At 35.9% G+C, this 20,040-nt stretch overlaps 1 protein-coding gene across 1 annotated transcript; it reads right to left on the bottom strand.

The window, feature by feature from the left end:
• Positions 1–301: 301 nt before the first annotated feature.
• On the bottom strand, positions 302–19,927 carry atp6v0d1 (ATPase H+ transporting V0 subunit d1). Its single transcript, XM_007246885.3, has 8 exons — positions 19,662–19,927; positions 17,285–17,456; positions 15,673–15,851; positions 13,491–13,570; positions 12,376–12,453; positions 10,257–10,433; positions 6,970–7,047; positions 302–3,824 (listed from the first exon to the last, which is right to left on the bottom strand). Exons 1-8 carry the CDS (start codon positions 19,786–19,788, stop codon positions 3,663–3,665), a joined length of 1,053 nt encoding a protein of 350 aa, XP_007246947.1. The 5' UTR covers positions 19,789–19,927; the 3' UTR covers positions 302–3,662.
• Between the last annotated feature and the right edge of the window lie 113 nt (positions 19,928–20,040).

Below are 20,040 nucleotides of genomic sequence, written 5' to 3'. Positions count from 1 at the left end.
GTGGGAGGAAACCGCAGAACCCGGAGGAAACCCACGCAGACACGGGGAGAACGTGCAAACTCCACACAGAAAGACCCGGGTCACCCCAGCCGGGAATCGAACCCAGGCCGTCTTGCTGTGAGGCGGAAGTGCCACCCACTGCGCAACCGTGCCGCCCTGAAATAAAGTAACTTTCAATAATATTCACATTTTTTGAGATGCACCTATAGCACGAACCTTGTTTACTATTCACATTATGTCAAAAAGTAAGAATCAGATCTATCAAATAATTAAAAGGCACTCACAGATTCAGACACAAAAGTTCCATATAATATACTGTATATATTTTTGCATTTATAACACAAAGCACAAGCAAGATGGTTACAGCAGTACAATAATTTACACAGCGTGTGAAGCCTGAACACAAGGTCATTTTATAGATCTAGGTATATTCTAATATAAGGTCAGACCTATTGCATCTGGCTTTTCTCATTCGTAAATTCATAAAATCTGATCTACACCATAAGTTACTTTCAGCACTAATTTACAAAAACAAAAGGAGCACAGTTCACACAGACTTCAGCTTCAAATACACAGAATCAGGCATTCATACACAACAGAGAGCAACACTTTTTAAAAGAAACCCGTTTATCATTTACTCACATCCAATATTTCCTCCCCCTCCCTCATAATAATCTTAATAGTTTCTTAATACTCACAACAGCAGAATAGGGGTTGAAAATGAGAGATAATTAGACTTTACAAAGGGGCGGTGCTTTGTTCTTTAACAGGTTTAGAAGTGGAAAGTGTTCTGAAATCATTTAAAAATCATTAACTTTGATTTAAAGGTTAGCTAGTCACACACAGACAAGTTACAATAATGGAATGTCTAATGGAATCAGTAGGTCATGCAGGACTCTGGGCACTGCTATGTTTTACTGTATATAAATTTACAGGAGGAAAAAAAAAAAAAACCTCATCCATATAATCCAAAAAAGGTTCTTCGAGCAATACCATACAAGAAGTACTTGTGGTTTTGTGAAGAATTAAGTAACAGTAGACTAATACACTGTCATCATGATCTGAGGATCGCTGGTTTGATCCCGGAGTCATGTTGCATGGCATCAGCAGCCAGAGTCAGAGAGAACACAATTGGCCATGATCTCACTCCATCACTGCTTGTGTGACGTTGGTCAGCACAGGCATCTTTTAGGTGATGTATCAGAGCTGGGTTGCTGCGCTTTTCTCTGAGTGTGCTGACTACCCAGTGATGCTGCATCAGCAACAGTTTGAAAAGAGGTGGAGTCTAACTTCCATTTGCTTCTTCCTCCCAGTGTTTAGGACATTAGTGGTGATAGTCCATATGTCCATATGAACAGGGATTAGTTAATTGACCTTTTAAAATTGGCAAATATGAGCAAAAATGGCAAAATATAAAATTGAAGAAAATGAATGAAGATACTCTCTTTAAGCCTTTTAAAAAAAAGATTAATCTTCAGAAAACTAAAAGTGTGTCTTTTATGGCATTGCTCAAAAAACAGTGTTTGAAAGGCCTGATTTTTAAGTTCTTCTTAATCTGGCCTGACACGCATGAGCTCAGGACTAGGGGTGAGACCATCTGATACCATCGTCCGATACTGGCACAGTTTTAGCACAGTCAATGCAAAATGCACATATTCTATAGTCACATCAAATAAAGGGAAATTTTGCATTAGGTCGATTAATCACGCTTGAAGCAATTGGAACATTTTTGAAACTGCTCTCATTTTCTGTGATGTATCTTTTAGAAGCCTAGTACTGTTTATTTTACTCCAATTTTCAATAATCAGAATGCATTATTAATACCATGACATGTTGTATTATTATTTAGATGAAGAAATCATAAGTCATCTCAGAACTACAAAAGAAAATATCATAATGTCAATTCTTCTCAATATTGTGCAGCCCTAATTAGTTAAGGATCCATTAGCCTAAATGTAAACCAACATGTTTAAGGTGGTAAAACTGTGGAAAACAGGGCTGCATATGTAGTATTTTAGGCTTCATAAAGAAGTTTGTTAGTTTCACAGGTCGAGCATGATGTTATTTAGATGGCAAAGTGCAATCAGACCAATGTATTATTATAGAACAGCTTCGTTTAAAAGAGATGGAAAAATATAGTATATAATATAAAGTATCAGACATGAAAATGTGGTAATGTTCCACCCCTAGTCAGGCCCTACTACTCATAAAAACCAATGATAAATTGCTTAACAGACCTGTGAGGTTATGTATTATCAGTGATACATAATCAGTGATATGCCCAAATAAGGAAATTTGATCCCAAACAATGCTTTTCTATAGAAAAATGAGTGGAATTCTCAAGAAACGCTGCTATAATCACACCCTGCGGTAAACAACAACGTCCCAAAGCTGATACGCTTTATCCTGTATAGATTTTACCTCCGACATGTCAGTGGATACTCTGAAAGTGGAAACATGTGAGCCAACACTGGATAGGTGCACAGGTACACAAGACAAAGCACATGTTTGTGCACCAAAGGGTGTGAACTTTGTGTGAGCAGAGATTTCCCAAAACACGATGCACATTTCCCACACTTGAGGTCCCCTAATATGGGCATATCACCGACCATAAACAGACAACAATGAGAGGCACGTACACCACACTCACAACTTATGAGGTGGGACAAAGGTGAGGGCTTGAATTTCATTAGACACAGCAGTGACAACTAAATAAGGGTGGTGGTGGTGAAGGTGGTGGGCTGTATTATGCGGTACTATTGAGATTGTGGTACATTGTGATTCTGACTCAGTACCATATGGATTTTTTTTAGTACCACATTAGCTGGACTGTATGTATTCTCTTTGTTAGATGTTATTAATGAACCAAACAGAAGAACCCTTAATTTATCTAAAGTGGCTTAGATTGCTGGTTCTCTACCCTGGTCCTGGAGAAGAACCTACTCTGCACATTTTAAAGAGTTTGCAGATCTATAGTTGTATCGCTTTGGTCCGTATCAGTTAAGAAGTCTGTAAACTGGAAGTATTTTCAGAATGGTATGGTTTGGTTTGGTTTGTTTTCACACAAGGAAAACAACAAGAAACAAACCATGTAAGAACATTCTCTCTGCTTATTGGTCAGACCTTCTGTGGCAGAGCAAGAAAGTAAATACAAGAAGATGATCCTCTGTTTCTGTGCCCTTTAGAATCTAAAATCTACAATTAGAGGTGGCATTTCCAAATGGACAATATATTGCCCTGGGAATTATTGCGATAAACAATTTTATAGTAATTTTAAAATGATTTTATGCCACTTCTACAAAACAAGATACAGATGTCAGTGTGTGTACTGCTGTATAACACACAGTGTGGAAGACTACAGCAGCAGTAAAACTGTACTGTGTTTGTTTGTATGTGTTGCCTAGAGCAGGAAGCCACTATAATATGCAGGACAGAATAATCCTCCAAGACCAGGGTTAAGAACCACATTTGGTTCAAAATCTAATCATAAACAGGCTAAATCTCAATCGCAGTAAGCGTCAGCCGCAGATCAGGGACAAACCAAGATAAATCATCATTACACATTACAGAAAATAATCAAAATGTACAGTACTTATAAATAAGAGGCGGTGCATGACCGTTTTAGACAAGGAGGGAATTAAAGACGATTGCAGAGTCTGCCATTAGAAAATGGGGATATAGTTGTCGATTTTTGCGCGGTGCCTCTGGGCGATACACTCTGCGATCCACACGATGTTCCGGCATTCCTGCTCCTTCAGCTTCACGTAGGCATAGAACACACTGAAGTGGAACTGGTTCAGAAAAGCCAGTTTATTCAGCTTCACCTGCAGACAGGTAAGAAGAGGAAAAAAAAGGTCAATAATAGTTAGATGTGTATTATCACAGACACAACTGTGATCAATTATAAGACATTTAAAGACCAGCTTATGCTGCTGATAAAAACATAATAGTAAAGAGCGGGATGATATGGCAAACTTTATCACAACAGATGCCTGTAAACTCACAAAAATGTATTAAATTATCAAAGGCAATTTATGCACTTATGCATCCTTAAATTTGTCTGTTGTAATGTCTGATATTCGAAAGAAAGAGAAGGTCAGTGATAAATGCATGTAAAAATGTATACTGAAATATGAAAATGCGTAAAAAAAAATATATTGATACGTATTGATACGTTTTATCACGATACATACTAGTACAGCATAATAACGCAGTCTTTCCCCGTTTACAAGCAGTGGCCTTTCGATTACTTCTAGTTTTTAGACATTGCAGTCGTAATATATTTAAGTATCCTAAACAAATTAAACATAAATTAAATTGTTTTTACACATAAATAAAGTCCACATATCAGTTTATTTATGTTACTGGGCTCCACTAGCTAAGAAACACACACTGAGGTCAATATTGAGGTCAGCAAAAATTAATTAAAAAAAATATATTAATGCCTACAGTCAGTGTAACATTTATTTCTTAAGTTTACGGATACATTTTAAAACAGAAGTTTTAATGAAGTTTGTAAATTTGATGTAGTAAAAATATTTAGTGAAGAATGATTCTCATTTTTTATTCCTGGCCCTTACAATCTGAATTTCATGGAAAATTAAAACCTCTTTACTTTACAGTGAGTGTAGTGTTTATTAATTTAAATTATCTGACCATTTGAGGCTACATGCAAATATAGTCAATTGGATGTAAGAAATTATTTAATTATGTTGTGCAATGTACAAGAAATAACTTTTGGTTTTCATCTATTCAAAAAAAAATTAGTTTTGATTTTTCCATTTTTGCATTTTGCAAGATTATACCATCAGATTTGTGTTACAAGGTAGAAAAATTGACAAATCTGAAAATCGAGAAAAGAGAAACTTTTACTTTTTCGGAAAATTATGTTTGAAATAGGCTTAAAAGAAAAACTTAACTGAAAAATTGGATAAAAATTCATGTCTTCTTCACTATTCCCAACTTTCTATTTTTTTATTTATCTTGATACATTTAGAAAATTAAACTGCTAAAAGTTACACTGACCCTTGACTCTCTACATTTTTCATTTTTTCATTTTGACATTTCAAATCATCATTACACTTTTTTCCACTTCAGATAGAAATAAAAAAAAACTAGAAAAACGAATGAAATATGCGATCCATTCCTTCGTTACTGTCCCACTATAAAATTAGATACTGAAGTTTTACACCTCCTTTTCTATTTTTAAATTTAGCCTTAAATTGTAAAAAAAAAAAACTGAACTGTTAAAAATTACATTGTCCCCATGCCTACGTGCTTAAAGAGAAGCTGATAAAGTAATTATTGTGTCAGACCTGACAGTAACTGAACTTAAAATCACAGACTCCCTGTGGATTAAATGTGTGTGTTTGGGAATTCATGTAGTTTCAGCACGGAGTGCAGGCAGTGTCATTTTTGGCAGCCAGAAGCATCAACAATACTGTTTGTTTGCTTTGGCTGCAGAGTTCACAAAGGATCAAGGGGACTAATACTTCAGTATCGAATGACTTGCTGGAATAAACAGAGATTAATGTTTTCCTCTAATCACTCGGACCGGGGCTGTCCAACCTTATCCGGAACGGGCCGGCGCTGCTGCAGGTTTCCATTCCAACAAAGCAGCAGAACACGGAGCGAGAGAGAACGAGTAAACAGGCAGAAACAGGTTCACACCGGCTTGTTCTGAATGAAAAGCGGCAGACTGACCGTCCCTTTCGACAGAGGACTGGAGGTGTGAGGGCGTATGAGGATGTTCTATTCTGAGAGAAGCCTGTTGCTCAACCCAGAAAACTTTACATATTTAGATACTCTCTGCTTTACTATGCTGTGCTAATACTCTTGTAAGACAATATAATCTCAATATATAATATAATAATGTAACATTTCACACAGACTGCTCATTCATAGTTCAGGCCTATATTTTGTGCTTATTTAAAATGTTATAATTGTAATTAGTGCTGTGTATTGGGAAGAGTCTGCTGATACGCTGAATTGCCGATATCATCACGATACAGGGGTTACAATTTATCATAGTCATATACAGCTCTGGAAAAAAATAAGAGACCATCTAAAAATTATGAGATTATTTGATTTTACCAAATTGAAAACCTCTGGAATATAATCAAGCGGAAGATGGATGATCACAAGCCATCAAAGTAAGACTGGTGGAGAAGAACATGCCAAGATGCATGAAAACTGTGATTTAAAACTACCAAATATTGATTAAAACTTTATGAATATGAACTTGTTTTCTGTGCATTATTTGAGGTCTGAAAGTTCTGAATCTTTTTTGTTTTTTCAGCCATTTCTCATTTCCTACTAATAAATGCTCTAAATGACAATATTTTTATTTGGAATTTGGGAGAAATGTTGTCTGTAGTTTATAGAATAAAACAACAATGTTCATTTTACTCAAACATAAACCCATAAATAGTAAAATCAGAGAAACTGAATCAAAAAACTAAAGTGGTCTCTTAATTGTTTGCAGATCTGTATATTGCAAGACTGTAATCAAGATGATCGTGTTTTTTTTTTACGAAAACTACTATAGTATAACAACACAGAGAAAAATATGTTTAAACTAGTTTCTATCCAAACAAAAGTTTATTCTATATATCCAGTATAAATTATTTTAAATATCCTAAACATATAGAACATCTGCATTCCACCACTATCAGAGGCACACTGCTGCAACTCAGCCAATCAGCTCTCTTTCCTGCCCTGCCTCTAAACCCATACATCACCCAGTGCCCCTACCAATCTAACCCCTCCATTTTTACCCTTTTTTAACATAAGCTGAGTTTGGAGTCAGCTGGAGTGCCCCTTTATCCATGATTTGTGATGAGTAGAAGTAAAAAAAAGTTTACATGCTAACTTGACTGATGCTAACCAGATTTTCTTTACTGATTTACATGTTTTTTCCTGATTTACAGTAACCTCACAGTCTCCCCTGTCAGTCAGCTTCAAGCTCACCTCATGCTCAAAGAAGCGATCCTCCAGTGTTTTGTCTCCTGGGTTGCTGCCAGCGCCCTCAAAAAGGAGCTTGTATTCCTAAGAAAAACAGAGCATACCTTATTCAATTGGCTTAACAACATATTTTTAAATATGCCAGCAACAACAGCCACTGCCAACACAGAAAACAATGAATCATTGGAACAACTGAAACCATTTCACATCACACTGGCATCTTGAGACCAAGCACGTACTGCAGGTACGTGGTTTAGTTGGAAGCGTTTAAGACAGATTTTTTTTTTGTTTTAGCATTTTTTGTCAAACAAACTTGAATATCAAACAAATATAGCCTGAGTAAATATAAAAAGCAGATTTTAAATAATGAGTCACTTATTAATAAAAACCAAAATCCAAACCCATCTAGCCCTTTGTAAAAAAGTGTTTGCCAAAAAAGTGTTATTCCAAAAGGGCATGGGCAACTCATCCAGAAGGTCACAAAAGAACCCAGAACAACATTTGAAGAACTTCAGGTCTCACTTGCTTCAATTAAGGACAGTTTTAAGCTATTAATAAAAAGATAGACACTAGGGCTGCCACAAACGATTATTTTTATAGTCGACTAATCACCGATTATTTTTTATGATTAGTCGACTAATCGGATCATACGTTAATTGAATATAAAACACAGTTTATCACAATAGAATGCAGCTGCTATTATACAACCATCATTAGATTTCAGCTATATGCTAACTAAAAATAAAAACAATTAAAATCATAGTTCATTAAACTTTTAATGAAATATGCAGCTTGTTGTAACAGACAATTATTTTACTGTTTAGCATAAAGTGTAAACAACTGTGTAAAATAAGGATAAGGCACTGGCATTTATGAAACATCTCAACTGTGAGGTTGTTTGAACTATTATGAAAAAAAAGTATATTAATAAAAAATGCCTCTCTGTCCAGAAATTTGTGTACATTACCGTCTCTCTGTCGCACTCAGTGTGTCTTTAGTTTCTGCCCGATCTTGTTTTTCTGCCAGTTCTTGGGCTCCCTATCTCTTTATAAAGGCGTTTTTCCCCGTCCGTGTCCCAATTCACTAGCCAGGGCAGCGGTCTGCACAGATCTGATTGGCAGAGGAGAGCGTTTGGTGATTTTACACCACACATGACTGATCTGTGAGTTTACTGCACCGAAAAGCACTGAAAACAGAAGCCACTGTCAGAATGAAATCCTTCTCTGTAGTTTATCGGTTTGGGACGGCATTTGTGACAACATCTGGGTCCGGATCCGGATCGCGGTCCGCCTATTAGTGACCTCTGTTTTAAAGCTATCAAGATGAGTAAGTTAAGTACTAAGTTAACGCTCTGTTTACGCTAATTTTAGCAGCTAAATAGCAATTTAGCTTCTTCGTCATTTAATCAGCCACAACATGCCTCCTTTTCAGGTGCTCGTGCATCGCGGTTGTGCTGCCGAGGAAGGCAAGTTCTTCATTGCAGATATTGCATTGCACGCGTTTCACTTTTATTTTCTTGGTGATCCCACACTTTTGAGTTCTGTAGCGGGGTAGCCATGAAACCAGAGCCTGTCTGTATAATGTCCTGAGATGTCGTCCACTACCTACCCCGGTTTCCACTACTGCGCATGTGCGTCCAGGACAGAAAGGCAGTCGCAGCAGTTTGGAGAGAAAAACAAAGAAAAAAAAAAAAACGACTAATCGACTATTAAATTAGTCGTCGACTATTTTAATAGTCGACATAATCGTGACTAGTTGACTAATCGTGGCAGCCCTAATAGACACTGCTCGAAAATGGTATCCATGGGAGAGTTCTAAGGTAAAAAAAAAAAAAAAAAACACTGCTGACCAAAAAGAACAAAACGGCCCATCTCGCATTTGCCAAAAACATATTGATGATCCATGGGATATCTTTGGACAGACAAAACTTTTTGGAAGGTGTGTCTCCCGTTACATCTGGCGTAAAACTAACACATAATTTGTATTGATAAGATGTAAGGTGCTATCTTGTGAGGCAGGTTAAACATTGACTAGCATGCTCAAGATAATGCGATGTGTTCAACCTGCCTCACAAGATCGCACCTTACAACATATACACATGCTATAGAAGGTATTACCCCCACAGTGGACAGTGCAGTGGGCAGTAATGATGGCGACCGGCATCTTCTGGATAGAATTGTCCGTGTGAAGATACAATTAATTGACTCTGGCAGGGAAATTGCATACACACTTAAAACAGGAGACCCCACACACATATCCTTAAAGTCAGTACAGCGTTCTTTAGCTTCTATAGTACATGCCACAAGACATGGGACACAATACTACAGGGTTCATACACTTTTTAACCATTACATTTCCATGATTCATGACTTTTCCATGCCGTCAAGGTAAAATTTCATGACCATATGATTTTAAAAACAGTGCAGAAATGGACAATAAATCCAACCAACTAGACCTATAATTGAAATTGATTTCAGTAGGCCTAAAATGAATCTGACACACAATCTTTAATAATAAAATGTGGTAACACTTTATTTTAAGGAACACAAATTAGGCGCTTATTAATGTCTTATTATTTGCTTAACAAAGCCAAAATTAGACATTTATAAATGATTTATTCACTACTTATTTGGCTAATAGTTAATGCTTAATAACCTGCTTAACTGGATGCTAACATAACTGTTTATAGTGCACTATAAGAACTAATACAGCCATTATTAATCATTTCCACATAACAGACCACTAATTAAGCACCAATAACCCGTACACAGAATAAAGACTAATAAGTAGTGAATAAATCATTTATAAATGTCTAATTAAGGCTTTATTAAGCAAATAATAAGACATTAATAAGTGCCTAATTTGTGTACCTTAAAATAAAGTGTTACCTAAAATGTGTGTCAGATCCTGAGAGCTCCATTGTGTAGGGCTACATTACTGAATTAACTCTGAGCTGAGGTATTTGTTAGCTCAAAATAGATTTTCTCCATCGATAAACGGAAACACAAAGATTTGTAGACCAAATTTCCTTGACTTTTCCAAAACTTTCTGGGTATTTTTATTTTTCCAAAACTTATGCAGGCCTGTAAATGACTATTTTCAAATTTCATGACTTTTCCATGTTTTTCCTGACCGTATGAACCCTGATACTAGTTCCGGTCCCATGTGGCATGCCAGTGCACAAACACACCTTCAATTCAAACCTGTGTACATGCTTATGGCTATGTATCAGATTAATTAAATGCATTTAGTAAGCTGAAAATGTTGAGATCAAGTATCTTTCTAGTACTTACAGGGTAATAATCAGCCACAGCTTTGACCTGTTCATAGTCATCAGCACGTGCCAGCTGGGCCAAACCCTCTGGATAGAGCTTTCCACAGTGAGGGAAGAGTTTAGCCCTGTCCTCTTTAGACAGCTCTGTCCCAAACGAGTTGATGGTGATGATGAAGGCCCTCCTGTCTGCCTCAAACTGGAAAAAAACAAAAAGAAGAATAAGAAAAAAAAAGTGTCACTGTTTACATATTCAAAAAAGAAAATACAGCACCAGTTGACGTTTTTTTCTTTATTTAATTCATTTTCTACATGGTAGATTATTATTAAATACATAAAAACACTTAAGGATCATATATGGAATTAAGTTATGAAAAGTTTAAATGTTTAAGTGATCATTTGAGGTGATTTTGGATGAGCTGGAGCTTCTTTCACAGCGTGAAGGAAAAGCAGCGACTATTGTTCAGCACCTCCAGGAACTCCATCCTTCAAGACGCTAAGAAAACTATTCCAGGTGACTCTCCCTCAAGAAGACACTGAGATTAAAATACCAAGAGTGTTTAAATATATATAATTCTGGTTTGTTTAACACTTTTCGTTCACTAAATTTTTCTGCATGTGTTCCTGTATAGCTTTAATATTAACTCTACAATACTACATTTACAACGGAAAATATAAAATGTATATAGGTGCAGCCTCAGCTTTCTGTCCTTGGTTATCGGAGCCACTGTTGCCTTTCTATCAGCTGGAGCCTGTAGCCTGCATGATTTTTACTGTTATGTAACATTTTTCACCTTCTTTTTTAGAGTGGACAGTATGGTACAGGCATAACCCTGTAAGAGCAATTGCTAAAATTATATTAATTATTAAAGTATATATGTTACCAATCTATATTTACACATGCATAACATGCATTTACACCCTGCATAACAGACGATGCTGCTACACACCTTCAATAGGTCATTTAATACACAATTTCTAGATTTTAGATGGAGTCCTCTATTTTGCACCATGGTAATATAAACTGCTTTTTTCGGTCTCAAATAATTTGTACATAGTATTAAATCTCATATATTTAGTATGTTGAAGTGCTGTAGTGTTATTACGTGAGATTTACCACAAGCATTTCAGACAAATAAAACTTTGACACCCACCGGTTAAGTTGAAACCTTAGATATCCATATAAAAACAGGGCCGGTACATCCCAGCACATTTCATTCACACCCCTAAGATACTGTGATTCACTTGTATTAAATATTTCTAAAGAAGAATTGCATATGTTCCACTATTATGTAACATTTCCATCATGTGACAGGATGACAGGAGGAGCCCTGATTCAGAGGCCAAATTAAAGTGGCAGTCCGTATTTTTTTGTTTCTAAACTGAAAGCAGAAGCAATTCAGAGTGAAGAAGGGACAAATTATTGTGTTTAATGGTACCAGTGTGATGGAACGACCATCCCTGCTAAGCCTAATACTGTATATTCATTCTAAAAACTGGGGTATCGGGTCGCTTTTTGCGGAAGTTCTTTTGGCCATGTCACACGACTTTATGAAGTTACGTCACACGTACCGCCTCTAAAAGAGGATCCGGCTCAGTTTAACTGAACACGAGCGGCTGGTGGAGCAATGGAGACTTCAGAAGGGGAAACTCATTAACTCATAGTAAAACCAAAGAAGAGTGGAGTTTCTGACTGAGCGCTCTCTCTCTCTCTCTCTTTTTCTGACTGAACATAACCTGGAATCGGATTCAACCTTCAACAAGACACCCAACAATCAGACCCATTCAGTACAAAATTATTCTTCCGCATTCTCGGTGCAATTACCCATTTTCACCAGAAAGGGCTCTAAATCCTAAAAAAGGGAGAACATTTAAGAGTTTAGGGTAATCAGATCAAGCACTATACTGTGGTTAACTATCATATGAATCATGTTAAACTTTTTGGAGCATTTTCCCCAGAGAGTGATTAAGTCTATTCTTGAACTGTACAGCATTTTCAATAGAGATTTTCCAGTAAAAAGAAAAATAAATGGAAATCTATGACTAGGCCTAATCCCTGTGAAACTGACCCTTTGTGTAAGAAATATTTAGGACTCTCATAAAAGGACTTTTATCATTCCTTGGAGCAAAGATCAACTTACCTCCAAAATGGGGCACATTGTATCAGCTGTTGTTCCTCCTAGATTGGTACAGAATTTATAGAAGGCCTCTAGATAAGCCTGGAAAAGCATGAAAACGAAGTGTAAGTCATACACAGTTTATGTATTACTACTAGAGCTGGACTATATGATATTTTATATTTATCGGCAACGCGGGTTCGTCATATCGTATTAAACACAATAAAATCGCCAAAAATTGACACAAAAAAAATCCATAATGTGATAATAGCTATATTCTTGAAAACATTCTATTTTGTATTTGTTTTTCCTTTTTACTACATTTACTTTAATTTAACTGCATGTTTGCCTAAATATAATGCACTTTAGTTTTTTGGTAGATTTTTCTATTACATTACTTAATTTTTTTTAGATTATTTATTTTGTTACATTATTATTGTTGTATACAAACGTTAATTTATTTTATTTGTTTAAACTGTTCAAACTATTACTGTATATTAATTAAAAAATATATATAATACTCATTTTCGTATATCCTTGAAACTAATTTAACATTTTCATCTGTCATATCACCAAGAATATCGTTATCATAAAAATATTAAATTAATATTAAATTAATAATATTTCATAACATAATATAATTATTTTAGCGTCATAGTTCCCACCACTAACAGAAAATATACTTTAATCTGACAAAACCTCGCTATAAATATTGTGTATTGTGAATTTCTTTAAAACATATTTTCCATATTGCCCAACAATAAATATATATATATAATTATAATTACTACTCAGTTTAAAAATGCAGCTAAAGGCCACCTTTTGCTGGAAGCTGGTTTTAGATGGTCTAAGCTGGTCTTTGATGGTAAAGGTGGTTTGGAAACTAGGCATTCCACAAAAACATACTGTCCCAGCACAGTCAGTGTTATATTTAATTTGCTAGTCTTATAGTGTGGTCAGGTAAATCATGCTTCATCAGCTTTACCTGGGCAGGCTGGTATTCAGCAGCATTACTGTATATCATTACCATATTAAAGCCACAGAAACGCAGCCAAGAACTCCCACAACAGATGTCTGGACCTACAAAAGCTGTAACTAATGTATACTGAAATATCGTAAATGTGAGTTACAGTTATTACCTTGTACAGGGTGTTACGGATAATCTCAATATTCATCTCATCCAGATCCTGCTCGGAAATACAATCCTGAAAAAAGGCAGCTGGAAAAAAAAAAAAGATCAGAGAAACATTCATTTAGTTTAGTTTAAGCACAGTGAATTCAGTACTATTATGATGGTTTTGGAACTACAGAAAACACATTACAGAGATAAAATATGACTAGGTCAAAAAATATCAATATCTAATATATACACAGTGTCAATATCCCCCCACTTCATCCCATGCTAACAACTCTGCACCCTGCAGTTTGCTCACAGCTACACTGGACCTACTGGACTCACATTAATACATACAGCTTAATTTAGACCTGTCATTTACTCATACTTAAATAGTAACATACACAGTATATACAGTAGCAGTCAAACGTGTGGACACTCCTTCTTATTCCATGTTTTTCTTTATTTCCTATTATATAGGAAAACAATTAAGGGACATGTGGAATTATGTAATAACCAGTAAAAAGTGTTGATCCTCCACATTAATCCCCTGATCTAAACCTGATGAACTGAGATGGTGATTTGAGGCGATTTAATTGGGATGAGCTGAAGCTTCACAGAGTAAGGGAAAAGCAGCAGCTATTGTTCAGCACCTCCAGGAACTCCTTCCTTCAAGATGCTGAGAAAACTATTCCAGGTGACTCTCCCTCATGAAGACACTGAGATTAAAATACCAAGAGTGTGCAGATCTGTCCTCAAAGATAAATGTGCTACTTAGAAGAATCTAAAGTATAAAACATATATTCTTACACTGTGTCAACATTTCTTGATGAACGGACCAACAGAAATACTTCAAAATGACCTGAAATAAACTCTTTTACATTGACTTCCACTGAAAGTTTAGATAGGGGTTTTCTTCCTCCTGTAAAGTTGCTGTTTGGAGATACTTGTTTTTATTGGAAAGCAACATTATGTATATATATATATGTATATATATATATATATGTATACGTGGGGTGATGCACCTTAGTTTTTCCCCTCATCTGTACACATGTACTGTACTTATCTGATGTGACAATAAACCGGATTTGTTTTTTTTGTTTAAAAAAAAAAAAAAAAAACAATGAAAACAGTGTAATAATCATCAAAAAAAATCTGCGTTTTTCTCACTCAATGTCGCGGAGTCTCACTTAACCTCTTAACAGGCCAGGATTTTTGTAAATTGTCTGACATTACACCACTAAATCTTGAGGATTCATCTTCTATTCAAGCATAACATAAAAAGCTTTCATGTTTGGTAAGAAACGTTACTGAAAATCATAATTGTAATTGTAATAGAAAATATAAAAAACATATTTAAAGAAATCTGCTAATGTCAGAATATAATGAATAAAATCATAAAATTGGCTCTTTCCTGAACTATTTTCCTGAATACAAATCAAACAGTTCATCTCCTCCAAACCTTAATTTCACTATGTTTGTGTAGTTTTTATGTCCATTTTCAAACATACAGCCTTTGGGTTGATTCCTGTTACTGATCTGGAATTATTAAGTGGAGAAGAGAGTGGACAGACAGCTTTTCCAGGTGCCCTGTAGATTCTAAAGCCCTCACATTTTCAGAGTGTACATCTGATATTTTACTGCAATAAAAAGGGTTTTGTATCTCCTAGACTTTTTACGGGACACTGCATTTTAAGGGGATTAAGAACTGACTCTGGCAACCATGTGGACAAATCAGTCAAATCTGAGACATCTCACAATAAACGTTACTGTGATTAGAACCTGTCCCAGTCAGGAGGAGCTCACAGAAGAAATTATGCAGTGATTAAGACCCATCCAGTGTCCACCTGCATTGATCTGTGATTGGTCGTAATCACTGCATCAGTCCCAGTCAGAGGAAATGGACTGATTTTGTGATTAGAATAAAACGCAGTTCATTGTGTGAGTGCAATGGTCTGATTGGTGCAAAGGTCCAAAGATCATCTGCAGCCAGAGGGGTATTTAGGTGTCTTTCCGAACAATTGATTCCGTAATGGTGAAGGTGAAGGTCTCAGAACAGTTAATGTAGTGTAGATTAGAGTTGAGAGAAGAGTTCAGGGAAGTGAAATGCCACACATCACTGGTCAGAATGTGTTTAATGATCTGTTTAGACAATAGGAATATGACCAATATAGTTTAACTTATTAAAAATAAAACAAACATCTCACCTAATGGGGTATCAACCAGGATGGCATTGTAGAGCTCAGCAGGTGTCTGAGCAATGTTGACAGCCTCCATCTGCTCAAAGCTGCCCAGGGGATGGCATTTGGGCACCAGCTCTGAGATTGCCCGCTGGTGCAGAGTGCCCGTGATGAGGAGGATGACGTTGTCAATCATGTAGCTGTATCTGCAATACCAAGTACAGAATACAAGGGTTTTAAATCAGTCTGACCAGACATGAGGAGAGTTTTAAATTGCATCTAAGTGTAGTTTGTAAAAGGGAACAGTGCCCCCTTCTGGGGAAAGCTGAAAGAGCTTCAAAAACACAATAACTGTATATTTTGCTATTATAAAATCCTTAGTTACAGATTAAGGTTTTGCCTCTGGAATAGAGTAATATGGAGTTACCTTATGAGTTAAAGATCCACCTACATTGTATGTTATTGTATATTTTCTGTAGCATAAGGTCTATTTTGATAATGTTTAATGAACATATAATAAAAAGGTTATTTTAACATGTTTTATAATCTCTTAAAAGATAAAAATCTACAGCTCTGGAAAAAAATAAGAGACCACTTAAAATGATGAGTTTCTTTGATTTTTACCAAATTGAAAACCTCTAGAATATAATCAAGAGGAATCGATTCAGAAACTGAAGTGGTCTCTTCATTTTTTCCACAGCTGTATGTTGTGTTTTATTTACTGTGCCTTTAAGACAGATGCATTATATGCACACACAAACTCTTGTTAATACATTCTTCAAGCCTATTTGTTCTTCAATAGTAAGCCCCCAACAGGACCACCACAGAGCAGCTTTTATCTGGGTGTTTAGTGTGTTGTGGATCAGACACAGCAGTGCTGCTGGAGTTTTCAAACACCTAGGTGTCCACCAAGAAAAAAATATATCCATCCAATCCTATGACACTCGTACAATTAATTTTTTTCTTTGCTCCTCGCCTCATAAAGATAAAAGTACAAAATATACTAACTAAATATAAATATTAAATTGGTGTTCAATTTACATCCAGGATGGAAATATATACATGAAAACAGTAATGTGTTATGGATATTATTTACAAGTAAGTACACGTTATCTACAGCAGTGGAATATGAAAAAAGTGCAAAACGTTCAGAAGTGCAATTATAAATAAATTCTGACTTTACATCTACATGCTGGAGCAGCTATAGTAGGAGTGTCTAATAGAGTGGACACAGTGTTTAAACACTCCAGCATACCTGACTACAGTCTGTAATTATAGAACCATAAAGTGCTTGTGTATGGTCAGTGTAGCTGATAAAATAATAGGCCAATAACACTGACTGTGTGCATTCGACTGGGATTCAATTTGTGTGTACAAGTAGCTCTGAAAACATAAAATATGGGTCACATTAAGGTGAGAAAAAAAAGATCTCTGTGACCTCAAGATAGCAATGTTTCATAAAGCAAATGTTTGCATGTGTGGATGTTTCAATCCCAGAACAAAACTCATGCTCTTCTTGTGTCTGCTTGTTTAAAGATGCCTGAGGTGCATCCCTGCCTACAGAACATATTTTAACTACATTTAAACTATTTTTAACTACTACTAAAGTAGCTGACATCTTAACCTGTGAATTACTCACGTGATGAAATCCATGAAGCTGGCCAGAGGTTCATATGACTGGTTCCTCATGTGGCGGAACTCAACCACCATCTTCTCCTTCAGCTTGTCATCTATGACCGACACAGTGAGGGGAGAAGCTTCATTCGCCAGAAAGCTTCCATAGTCTGTGCTCTGCAGGTGCAGTTTCAAATCTGAGGAGATATAATATCCACAAATCAGTCTGGAACTTAACCACCACTTTAAATCAACTTACATATGGCTTAGATAACTAAACAAATATATGATGGGTTTCATGCTGTTCAACAGTGATTGTGTAGCAGCTGATTTCTCATGTCTGGGAGAAATGGTCAGCAGACCATTTTCCATTATTGTGATAGAACGGTTTCCAGTTCCCTAAACTAAAGGCTTCAAACAGTCCTGTGATTCACAGAGAAGAGAGAAGCAGAGGAAGCTCCTGACTGAAAACTCAATATTTAAACATAATCCTACCCATTATCTCAAATACACTTGATCACCAAAAACACCTAAGTCCCCAAAGATTTATTTCCATTAGTTTTGCATGAAAAGGACATGAGGCTAACATTACATAAATCTATGGAAGCAAAAAAGATGATTCTGGGTGATACGGAATTGTTAAACTAATGACCCAGATAGGAAAAATATGGTAAATCTGAATCAATATATATATTTTTCCCATTTCTAATGCAGTAAAACTACATTGATCTCTGACATCATAATTTATGTATGTGCACATTGATTTTTTACAATGATTTAACATTATGATTTTATATGCATTGTTTGTATTAAACCTTACATAAAGTAAATAATGAATATACTATTTGTATTCTATTTGTATAGCTTGTACTGCTTCCATTAAGTGTAGAAAAGTACATTAAAAGTGTAAAGTAGACTCACAGCCCCAAAAAATTCAAAAACATTTAGGCACTGTTAAAGATTGTTTAAATGTTGTTCATAATCATCAACATTAACAAACGTAATAAAAGCAAAATAGCAATACATATTCAAAGTTCTTTGCCAGCAGGAAATGATTGGAAGAAGCGGAAATGTTATATATTTTTTATAGTTAAAAGTTTTTTATAATTGACATTGTCGCTTATGCCAAATAATGGTTTCCTCTAAATGAAAAATATCAAGGCAGTAAAATATTATATAGAAACATTCCCTTAGTTTGAAAAGTTTTTTTTCTTCCTAAATGTAAGACATTCCTTCAGTTTAACTAAAGCATTCCTCCTAAAATTGAGGCTGCAATTTAATAAATTAAGAAAATAAATTGTTTAATTTAAGAGAACATTAAAAACGTAACATTATTAAACTAAGACTAATAAACTTGTAAACTGGTAAAATATTCAGCTATTAAATTGAGAGCCTAAATTTATTGTATCTAGATAGCTAACGTTTGCCAAGGGTTTATATTCTGTAGCTAACCATTATATTTTTACCTTGACAGGTCAAGTAACGTTAACTACTTTATGGACTCCTCAAAGAGCATTAATGATCTGAAAAGCTACGTTTAATTAATAAATAATTATTTAATGATGAATTAGCTATATTAACCTATATATCTATTATATTAGCAGGTGTCACCCTCCATATCACATGACCAGGTAGCTTAGCTAGCTAGCATAACATTGCTAGGTTAGCAAAGCTACGTCAAAAGCTTTAAATAGCTTTTAATAAACGAGCTACGCGCTAAAATATATTACCTACAGCCTTTTAAAACTTGTCAATAAGCCTGAATAGAAGTTATTTAGTGGTAATTTGTGGTTTTCTCGTAGAAAAACGCAAAGCTAATTACGCTTAGCTTCATAGCTAGATAGTTAGCATAGCTGTTAGCTTGGTTAGCTTAGCTCGCTAAATAACAAAAATATGAATTCTGACATTTCTTTAAAAACAGCTAAATAGCTATTTTTTTACATTATTACACATATATTATATTATTATGGCTGTTTAAAATAAAAAAAATAGCGTTAGTTAGTTAGAAGACGCGTTATTAGTCCATGCTAGCATCTGTGGCTATCTTTAATACGTTAGCAAGTTAGCACAGAGGCAATTCCAGGTCCTGGAATTAAAACACCCGCACCAGGTTTTCGTTCCGACCGCCATTTCGGCTCTGCTGCAGCACAGAACATCTGCAACAGAACCGCCAAGGCGGTCGAAACGAAAACCTGCCACCTGATTTTGGATTCCCGGGTGTGGATTTGCTAGACTGCTACCTCTAGCTATCATTTAAGACTGTTTGAAACACAATTAAACAATAAAACAGCCCTAATATCGTTTACGAACTAAAGATAAAACGCACAGACCACAAATCATTCATCCAAATATTAATTCTGTCTCCAAAAAACGCAGAAACAGTAGCTTAGCTAAATGCTCACCTTCCAGGGTTTCACACTGAACCAGGTTCAGATAGTCTCCCTGGGAGAGGATCCCAGCCTTGAAGCCTCTAACCAGCCCCTCCAAATAGCCATTATCCACGTTAAAGTACAGCTCAGAAAACGGCATGTTGTACAGGAATATGTGCAGGCTGGATGACTGTATTCCTGGGTGAAGATTAGGCCTGAATCCGGCTGTTCAGGGATCTGAATCCGGCTGCAGAGAGACTAGAGAGGCTGGAGAGACCGACAGGCGCTCATGTGACCAACCATCTGATCATCACGGTGACGCAGGGGCTGCTGTAGGGGGGTTTCAGACTAGGAGAACTGATCCAGGATCAGATCATTAATAATGTCTCATTCACTTCACTGCCTGACTTTA

Source organism: Astyanax mexicanus, chromosome 23, assembly GCF_023375975.1.
Source record: "Astyanax mexicanus isolate ESR-SI-001 chromosome 23, AstMex3_surface, whole genome shotgun sequence".
NCBI lineage: Eukaryota > Metazoa > Chordata > Actinopteri > Characiformes > Acestrorhamphidae > Astyanax > Astyanax mexicanus.
The sequence above is the reverse complement of the archived record's forward strand: the minus strand, read 5'-3'. Positions and strand labels throughout refer to the sequence as shown.